Source organism: Drosophila grimshawi, unplaced genomic scaffold (genome assembly GCF_018153295.1).
Source record: "Drosophila grimshawi isolate 15287-2541.00 unplaced genomic scaffold, ASM1815329v1 contig_44, whole genome shotgun sequence".
Taxonomy (NCBI): Eukaryota; Metazoa; Arthropoda; class Insecta; order Diptera; family Drosophilidae; genus Drosophila; species Drosophila grimshawi.
In genome coordinates, this window is record NW_025063240.1 from 927360 (window position 1) to 937961 (window position 10602).

Consider the following 10602-nt stretch of genomic DNA (forward strand, 5'->3'; position numbering starts at 1 on the left):
TTCTTAACAGCCATGAAATTTAAGATCCTCATTTGCTTGACTGTGGTCACTTTAGTAACCACTGGCTATGGCGACACAGCTAATGGATCGGTAAGTCTACGATACTTAACAGTGGAATTTGTAATTATTAATTCACTTTTTCTTTCATTTGCCATACAGGTTATACAGGCTATAGCCCCTGTTCCACATAGTCAGTGTCCACTTTATGACGATCCCAATCATATTGTGATGCTAAGCTATCCCAATGATTGCAAAAAGTATTACACCTGTTTAAATGGCCTGGGATACGTCAATCAATGTCCCGACAACTACTATTGGAGTCAGCTGACTTACCGCTGCGACAATAAGCAGTATTCCACTTGCGGAAATGGCGATTATCCAGACACACCTAGTTCCATTGAGTACAGCGCCTATCCGGGAGATTGCAGTCGCTACTACGAGACTCGTCTACTCCGCTGCCAGGACAACTATCACTGGAACGCTCGCCATGAGCGCTGCGATCTGCCACAGATTGCGGGCTGCGTGGCATCTCCGATTCCCTTTCCGCCATTTACCACCCCGAATCCCTTAGTGCCAACTGCTGCAACTCCGCCATCCGGACCCCAATCACCAATGCAGCCTGGATCCAATAAACCGATAAATCTCGATGATCTCTGCAATAGTGCCATTGGGCAGAAGTATCTGCCATATCCTTTAGATTGCAACAAGTTTATCTACTGCGGCTCAACAGCTTCTGTCCTAAACTGCCCCACCAACTTGTTCTGGAATCGTAATACCCAGTCATGTGGATCATCCAACATCGGCTGTCCATAGGATCATTGCGGAACTGGCTAGATACGACGATAACGAGATACGTAAGGAGCTAACTTAATAAGAAAGATTAAACATTTGTGTCGCAGATTAAATACCATTCAGACAAATAAATTATTGAGCAAGAACATAAACATCAATAATCAATTAATCCCTTCACACAGATTGAAGCTATGTTAAATCGAAGATATAGAGACATAACCTTATGATATTTATACAAAGCAAACAAGTTCCTAGAAAAGCTCAATTGTTAAATGAATCTTTTGATATAATGAGCGGTAAATTCTTTTCCAAAGGTAAAAGACAAAATCGAAAAGTGAATCTCGATAAATGCACATATCACGTAAAAGAAAACTGTCACCAAATTTGGAAGGTAGATTGTATGTGTCCTTCTTCAAAGATCGGTACGATTTTGAAGATAGAGTGACTAAACTTGGAAGATAATTTGCTGGTAACCTCCTCAAAGAAACGGCATATCAATTTTCAGACCACGCCCACACCCGCCGGCCCCAGGAACTTCGACCCTACAAATCTGAAATGCGCATATCTTCCACAATTTGTCACCAAATTTAAAAAGTATGTTACTGGTAACTCGCCTAAGAGATTGATACAAAATTGGATGGCCACGCCCAATCCCCACTCCAAGCCTCCCTAAACCGATACCACTATTTGTGTAAATCGATAAGACCATATATCGCACATAATTCGAAAGCTAGAGTTACCAAATTTGAAAGGTAAGCTGCTAGTAACATTCCTTAAAAATCCGGAAAAGAAAATGTTGAATCACGCTCATTCCCGCCCCTAAAAACGAGAAAAGCCGATGTCTCCCGCTTTAAGAGCTAAAGTTACCAAACTTGGAAAAAGTTACCAAACTAAGATGGCACTGCAAAAAAATGTTTGGCCACGCCTACTCCAGTCCATATCTCCGGTAACTTAAGAGCTACCAAACTTGGAAGGAAGATTACTAGGAATTTTCCCTTTTAATTTTTTCGGCCACGTTACTATCTTATATCTATCGCAATTTGAAAGGCAAACTTGGACAGTATTTCTTGGTTACATCCACCCTGGCCTTTGCTACCTATTGTCAGCTTGTATTACGTATGATATCAAAGTATCGCAGTCGGTTACGCCTGATTGAAATGTTCTCTCTTGTTTTTGTCTTAAACAATATTCTCTGAATGTTAAAAATGTGATTCTTTATTTATTCAATGCATATTAATACAGCTTACTAATATTAAACAATAACAAAATGTTTAATGTAACTTTAAATTCTAAAAGAGAAAAAACATTTACCTTTGGTAGCATATTATCGAATATGCTACAAACTTCATATTCCAGAATAGCAAAAGCAGATCAGAATATTAAATTGTATAGTATTATTGTAATTTTTAATATCACAATTTTTTATATTTATACTTTACATATTTTATGTTGAGTCTCTTGTCGAATGTATTTGATTTTATGAGAGTTGTGTTCTTAAAAACTCTGAAGCCAAAAAAAGAACTCTGTTTAAGGAATTTAAAGTCTGTTTGTTATCTTTATATTATTACCTGATAGATTACAAAACTTGTCAAATTAAATGAGTTTTTTTAGAGATACAATTAGCTGCCTGGGCATCCATGCAGAGCAAGTGGGTCGGACTAAACTGCTCATTACCAGGGCAGACGTAGGCAACTGCAATGGGTTCTTGGCACACTATGTATTTTGTGCAGTTGTTCGGATAAGGAATAAGCGATCCGTCAGCTTTGCCTTCACAGAAATCATCATCGGTGGATTGATTCGATTCCGTTGTGGCAGCCACTTGAGTTGTGGTTGTCGGGGTAGCTATAGTTATAGTTGTTGCAAACGAACAGTTGGCAACCCATGGAGCCATGCAACGTTCCAAAATCGCACTAAACTCCTGTCCAACAACACAATCGTATGCCACAGGACCCGCACTGGTGCACTCAATAAACTTGGTGCAGTCGTTGGGATAGGGCACAAGCTTGCCTTCCGTTACGCCCTCACAAGGATGCGGTTGAGGTGTCGTTGTTGGTGTAGGCAGGGTTATCATTTCTGTAGTGGTCGTGTCCAAATCTAATGTGCTTGTTGTGTAATCCTCAAGGCATGCGTTGGGCGGAACGTTGGCACCACACTCACCACTCCATGGATCGTAGTACTCGCCGCTATTGCAAACGCTCAACATGAAGACGTTATCGTTGACACAGCGGAAATACCATTGACAATTACCCGGATATGGAAATGTTATATCCTTGCCGTTCTTGCAGGTGCCGGGAGATGGAGTTGGCTGGTCGCCAGGCGGTAACACTGTGCTGGATGTGGCCTCACAATCACTTTGCTCCCAGTCAACACACTGCTGAAGCGCCTCGCTGAAGTAATAGCCGTATGTGCAGTAAAATGCAACGGGAACAGGCTCTGCGCACACTATATATTTACTACAGTTATCAGGATAATTCACATACTCGCCTTGCACCTTTCCAGCACAGATGTCTGAACTAATAGGCTTTTCTGTTGTTGTTGGTTCAATGGTAGTTGACTGAGTCGTTGACTGAGATGTTGACTGAGTTGATGACTGAGTTGTTGACTGTGTCGTTGACTCTGTGGTTGTAGTTTGAAGGGATTCCTGGCATGCTGTCGGTGACACATCTTGTCCACAATCGCCCGTCGCCGGATCATACCAAGCATTGTAAATGCAGTTGGCTATGACAGAATCGCCATTTCCCAAACACAAAATATATCGCTGACAGTTGCTGACAAATGGATATGAGACACCTAGCTCTTGGCCCGCACACAGATCGCTTGGACTTGGCGTTGTCTTTGGAGTGGTGCTTGTAGTTGTTGTTTCTTGGCATGCAGTTGGTGGCACGGCGGGACCACAATTGCCAGTCGCTGGATCGTACCAAGAATTGAATGGGCACTTGGCTTGGACAGACTGATCGTTTCCCAGGCATAGAATGTACTGTTGGCAATCCTCAGCATAAGGAAATGATGCGCCCAGATCTTGATCCTGACACGGGTTGTTGTCTTCGCTGGTTACTTTTGGAGCTGTGTTGGTTGTAGTGGCTGTGGTGGTTGTGGTAGCTGTGTTGGTTGTGGTTGTCATTTCAGTAGATTGTTCGGCATAGCACCAAGCCTCGTCCGGTTCGTCACATACGAGTAAATTTGGATTGAAGAGATAGTGCTCGGGACACGTATGGAGTACAACTTGATGATTGATGCACACTATAAACTGATCGCAGTGCTCCAACGAGGGCAGCACAGCTCCGTTTGCTTGATCCACGCAATCATCCGGATACTCGGATTCGCTGCAATTAACTGCTTCGGGTGTATCACAAATTTGCAGATCTTCATTGAAGAGTTTACCGGGAGCGCAATATCTTAGCTCTGTTTGGGAATCGTTGCAGGAAATATATGCAGCACAATCATATGGATATTCATAGTAGCCTGTTGGCATATCTTCACAATAATCTGTATCAATAATTGTGATTGATTCAAATGATATTATCGTTGCTGTTGTACTTTTAACAGCGTTCACTGTTTGATTGAAGTCCTTTTCTTCGCTACTGACTCTGCTACTCCTGGCTGAAGTCCTGCGAAAAGCAAACACGATCAACAGCGTGGTCAGGGTGAGACACTTCCAGTCATAAGCTAGAATATAAGAAAAAATACTATTTATATAATTATTTTTTCCTTATTTTTAATTGAAATTTTATTTAAAAATGTATTTTTATTTTAATACATTTTTTACTTTTGTATTTTTTTGTGTCGAGCTAAGGTCAGCAGACATTTAATAAATAAATAAATACAAAATAATAATAATTTGTTAAAAATATAAATTAATATACATATATTGATCCATACAGTAAACCTGCAACACGAAATACAACACAACCAAGGCAAGCATTTATATCGGTTTGACTAAGAAAAAGTGTTATTGTATTATATTTTCGAATTTGGTGACGAATGCGATAATAATAATCTGGGCAAAATCGACAATTTGAAAGTATGTTTCCGGTAGCTCCTTTCAAAGATCGATAAACAAGAAAATTGGATCGCCACGCCCGCTCCGCCTCCCAAAACCGATTTACCTGATCACCATCAGGTACATCGATAAAACCATTTATCTCACACAATTTGAAAGCTTGATTTATCAAATTTAAAACGAACATTGCTAGTAACACCCTTCAACGGCCGGAACACTTTTGGACCACTTTCACTCACACCCCCAAAAACGGTAAAAGCCTATTTCTCAAACAATTTTAGAGCTAAAGTTACCAAACCTGGAACGTAGACTACTAGTAAACTCAATTTTTTCACAAAAGCTTCTATCGACAGCAATTTTAAAGGCAAATTTGGAGGATGGATCACTAGAAATCTCGCTCAAAGATCACTACACCTACATTCTCCAAAAGATCACAAATGCCCATGTAGTGTTGCGCATTGCAACATTTTGCGGTGTCGATTTCGATTTGGTGTCTGTGAATGGTGAAGTTTTCAAAAACTTGAGCCACTTCCAATAGTAATCAACGATTGGCCGGAAACGAACAGTTTTTTGCCATAAAGTGATAACCTGGCAATATTCGATGCTTGATGTTATACAAACAGTTGTTGTTGAGCAACATGAAGCTGCTGTGGTGGTTGATATATCAATTGCTGTATTTTGTGCTGTATATAGTTGTTGTGGTTCTTGAACAACATGCTGTTATTAAAGTTTTTGAAGTGGTTGTTTTCATTGCTGCTGTGGTTGCTGTTATTGTGATCGTTGTTATTCTGATTATTGTTGTTACTTTCGTTGATTTAGTTTTTGTTGTGGTTATTATTTTTTCCCAATCATTCACATTATGTTATATTTATATTAAATCACTTAATTATGATTATGAAAGAAAAGGTATCAACTTTTTTCCCCAAAAAAAAAAAAACAAAAACAAAAACAAAAACTATTCCGCCGACTACATAATTAAATTATTATTTTTTATAGCTAAGACCAACCACCTGCCAACAAGATATCCATAATTTTATTGGCAATTTTGAGAGACTTTCAAAAAATTAATATGCAAAATTGGTTAACTCGAAATATAACACCTTCGGTCTGTAAGAATCATTTAAGCTTCGCTATCACACATATTTGTTCATTGATATTTATTGGTATTTACTTTTCATTTTTGTTGTTGTCTGTGTTAAAGTTTTAGATTGTTTTTTTCTTTCACTAAATAATATATGAAAATCTTGAGAGTTAGTTTCTTTAGTTAGTCCCTGGTATTTATAAACTTTATTCGAACTATTATTTTTAAATTGTTTGTTGTTAGTTATACCACGGGTAGAAAGCAACTGAAATCTAATGAAACTCAGAAACATATTTTCGTAAGGCTTTCAGTGTAATAATGAAACGGAAAGATAGCAGTTAATCATATCAAAATTGAAGCCACTTCTGGTGATAGTAAAGACGCACGGATACATTCGATAAGATTTTGGCAGAAATTCAATTGAATTCCTATTATTAATTAAAGACAACATTCTAGTCAAGGAAAACCTTTTGGTGAGTCAATTGTTTATTTCTTATATATTTTTAGAAATTATCATTCAAAGTAGAAATTAATGGCTTTTCAGAGTTGAATAATTGAAATATGTTATCATGTTTCTGCAAGATGTGAAAGGCCTTAAATGAGCTTTCATATAGATGGTCCTCAACACCGAAACCTCTATAGATTTTTGGACGGTTTCTTCAGGACACACAAACTATAAAAAATAACTTCATTCCAACCTTTTTTATTCGGATTAGAAAACGACTGCTGCTCTTGTAAGGATTATATCCCACAAATTAATATAGTTTATTTTTTCCAATAACTGCATTCATTTTTGAAAAATGTATTCAAAGGGGAAATTACTGCACTTTCTAAACAAAATACTACAGACTAAACAGCCACGTCATCCCCACAAATGGACAAAATAATCTCTCGTCTGCTTGTTCGTTACTCTGCCTGTTCTTGTTGTACAGAAGAAGAGTAACACACATCACATTTAATACCAGCTAAATATATCTCATAAAATCTATACTATTGATTTTACTGAATCGGGGAATCAAGCAGTAACCAATTCAAAAGTATTTTTACGGCATGCAATTCATAGGTTTGAAAAAAGAAGTGAGAATGTTCGAGTCGGATGTAAGTGACTCTCCTACCCCATAAGGTATATACAATTCTTCTTGATCAAAGACTACAAGAGCTAAAGACTTCATATTTGCTTGGGCGCAGACACATTTTGAATTTAGATTCTGAATCCGATTCTGAATTTCAATCGATAAGCATGTAGTTCCGATTCCGGTATCGGTTTGACACGCTATAAAATACATTCAATAACTTTCTTTCAAAATAAATAATCATCAGTAATCATCAATGGTGCACACAAAGTGTTTGCATACTTTTGGCTATCGTTCTTTTTAAATACTCATTACATATTTTTAGGAGTATTTTTTAACCTTCTTCAAGATTGTTCAGGCAGCCAATTAGAATGTCAAGCAATTGTATCGTACATATATATATATATAGTATATATACAACTATACTATATATATGTTTGTACTCATAAACAAAGTAACGGTGTACATAAACTTGTTTCTATTCATAAATAAAGTATGAGGAGGCCTTATTAGAAACTTGTATTGTACTTTATATACTGAAGGGGCATTCACTATTTAGATATCAGTTGTAATATTTTCTGATTTTATCAATTCACTTTAAAAATGATAAGAAAAAGTGCCTGTCACATGGGAATTTTCGATAGTGCTATCTCACCATACAATTTACATATTGGCACAACATTCAAAGTTCCCAAGACAATTCGGAACATAAAATAAAAGTGAAGATACTGCGAAGTTACAGTTTATGTGCGATTTTGAACATGGTAGGAGACATGAAGTTTGTAGTCGCCCTCTGGATAATATTGATTCTGCATAAGACAGCCGACGCCCAATTGAAGGTAAATGATGAAACGCACTGCATCGTGGATTATTCAATAATGCTTTTATCTCAAAGGATGGCTTTATGTTCAAAACACCCATATGTGTGGGAAAAAATGGCGCTCTATTGCCTATGTTTGGTAGATGTCGAGGATACTACGTTTGTAATGACGGCAGGGCTGTAGTTGGATCCTGCGACGAGAACAGTCGATTCAATCCACTTACTCTGCATTGCGATGATGCAGACAATGTTATATGCCCCTACGAAACTTCAGATCGTGATGAGGAAATTGATTCGGATGGTTCAGAAAGCGATGAATCGGAATTCGACAGTGATGAGATCGAAGAGACGACAACCACTGCACGACCCGTTCTTACTTCAAAGCCACCAAAACAGCAAAAACCACACACATTACTGTCACAGCCGAATATGGTTGATGCGGATGATTTATGTTGGGGCAGAAAAAGTGGAGTAGCCTTGCCTAAAGCAGACTCCTGCACTGAGTACTACGTGTGCAAGTCTAAAAAAAGTCCAACTGCGTAACTGCCCAGCTCGACAGCACTTCAGCCCAACTCGTCACATTTGCATGAAAGCATCGGAAGCCAAGTGTACCATCAACCAGAAGTGGCTGCAACCGGAAGAACCCTTGTCAAGCCCAGCAATAACTGCTGGCTTTTGCCCCGATGAGGAGCAGGATGCGCTAATTCCCCATCGTGATGACTGTGGTAAATTTATGCTCTGTAGTAACATGATGTTCCTGGTGATGAATTGTCCAACAGGATTGCATTTCAATGCGCAGTTGAAGCGCTGTGACTATCCAAAGATCGCACAATGCGAACTGCCAAATAAGCCAAATAAGAAAAATAAGAAAAAATTATTAAAGAAGATTAAATAAATATAAATATTTAATCAAAACAGCAATGCAATTTAAATGGTTTTCGAAATTTTTTTGATTTTTTGTTTTTTCTCGAGATTAATTTGTTAATTATAGGAAAACTTTAAAATGTAATACAACATTCCAAAGACCATCTGTGCATCTGTGTTCGACAAGAATATTTATTTAAGTGTACTATATGCGATCCGGTCGGACGTATGCACTGCTTGCAACAAAAAGAAAGATATATTCGAAGACAATTTTAAGGCTGGTTCGCATCGAAATATATACAGTGTCTCAGACTTTATTTCGACCAGTCTCTAGCAAAATATTTAAAGTGCTATAACGTTTAAACAAGGAAGCAAACGCAAAATGTTTAAATGCCAAATTGTTTCATGTTATATCACGTTTGAAAAAGAAACTTTAGTGTTTGCTTAAATATTAATTAATTCATTAAAATTAGTCAAAAACTGAAAACAGATCCAAAATACATGTCAAAGCTTATTTAGAACAGACATAAAAAAGTAATATATTTTCCGTATAAAAGGATGTTAATACTTAGTATGATATCCTTTAGTCTTAACAACTTCCCTTAAACTATTATTCATGAAAGAAACCAGCTTCCGGGTAGTTTCTGGGTTGATTTTGCTCCACTCATCCAGCAGAGCATTTTTAAGATCCTGTTTTTGGATATGCTGTGATTTCGAATGCTATTTTCCAATAGAGCCCACAAGTTTTCAATAACTAGGCCGGTGGAATTCCAGGATGAGTCTCCGTTGTTCAATGGTAGTTCGTTTGCCCACAGTCCTTGTCCCCTGGTTGCACCCGAGATGCACGATATAACTAAACTGACTACGAAGGATTGGTCTATTTATACTGCAAATATTCAACCTACTACGTAAAAAATCCGGGTTTTATGGCAACCAGGTATCCGTAATGCAACTGTTCGAAATAAGCGTTGACCATAAATTAAGGTACTTTTTTACATAACCCCACCTAGCAGGTGGGAAAATCCGAGTTTATGGTGGTCATATATTCATTTTGGTTGTTAATATATATACCTGCCATCGGTCTTTGGAATTTTTGAAAAATTATGTATAATTAGTTTATGATCGGCAGTTAAAATTTTTGCTATACACTTGTCTAAATAAGGTCTGAGACACTGTATATATGTAGATAGATTGACGGAGATGGCTATTTAGACTCGGCTACTGGTGCTGATCAAGACTATATATACTTTATGGGGCTACACACCATTTGTCGAGATTTCAACAAAATCGATAGAAATATAATGAGATTATATGTAGCTCTTGGGTGTAATATGAGAACATCTAGAGAAGCAAGTTTTAACTAGATATTACCTTAAATACACCAGAATAAATGTTAACCGTTATAAAAGGCTGCGCTGATTTGGCCAATCTTGGAATTGAACGACTACCAAAAAATTGATATTACAGTGCAACGACGTTGTTGACACATATACACACTATAATTACCAGCAAACTGCAACTTGTCTTATTTATATACAACTGAATCATTATGCCATATTCACTTGGAACCAGCGTCAAATGAACTTTGGATCAATGCGAGTAATTGTCTGTTGCAGGCTTCTGCTAATGTGATAACAAGCTGCTGTTAATGTAGATAACAGGCCACTGGTAATGTAGGTAACAGGCCATTGGTGACTTACAACAGAGACTGTAATTAACAACAGTAACATAACATGCACCCACGATACGAAACATACGATATCGAAATCGATGGATATCGACATGCAATCCAGCTTGAAGCAGATCAGCTCAATTAGTTACGAATAAAGTGAGGGAGCTGTCATGTTTGGAAGAACTATTCAATTTAGATATGTCTGCTACAAATATCAGAGCTGGGATAAAAAATTCATCGCTGGGACTACTAAAATTTGCATTGTGAAATAGCTTCTGCGTAAAACTTACTCGAGCAGCT

At 37.7% G+C, this 10602-nt stretch overlaps 3 protein-coding genes across 3 annotated transcripts; 2 read left to right on the forward strand and 1 right to left on the reverse strand.

Annotated features, from left to right (window-relative positions):
* Positions 1-12: 12 nt before the first annotated feature.
* Positions 13-924, forward strand: LOC116804935 (probable chitinase 10). The gene is made up of 2 exons (XM_032734182.1): positions 13-90; positions 160-924. Exons 1-2 carry the CDS (start codon positions 13-15, stop codon positions 811-813), a joined length of 732 nt encoding a protein of 243 aa, XP_032590073.1. The 3' UTR covers positions 814-924.
* Positions 925-2380: 1456 nt separating this feature from the next.
* LOC6558296 (chitin-binding domain protein cbd-1) lies at positions 2381-4930 on the reverse strand. The gene is made up of 2 exons (XM_001985516.2): positions 4899-4930; positions 2381-4400 (listed from the first exon to the last, which is right to left on the reverse strand). The coding sequence occupies exons 1-2, from the start codon at positions 4928-4930 to the stop codon at positions 2381-2383; spliced, it is 2052 nt and encodes a 683-aa protein (XP_001985552.2).
* A 2777-nt stretch (positions 4931-7707) lies between these two features.
* Positions 7708-8625, forward strand: LOC6557697 (probable endochitinase; the record flags this gene model as incomplete). Its single annotated transcript, XM_001985515.3, is given in 3 exon segments — positions 7708-7785; positions 7842-8297; positions 8299-8625. Coding segments are annotated over 3 exon segments (861 nt in total), but the record flags the coding sequence as incomplete, so codon positions are not given.
* Between the last annotated feature and the right edge of the window lie 1977 nt (positions 8626-10602).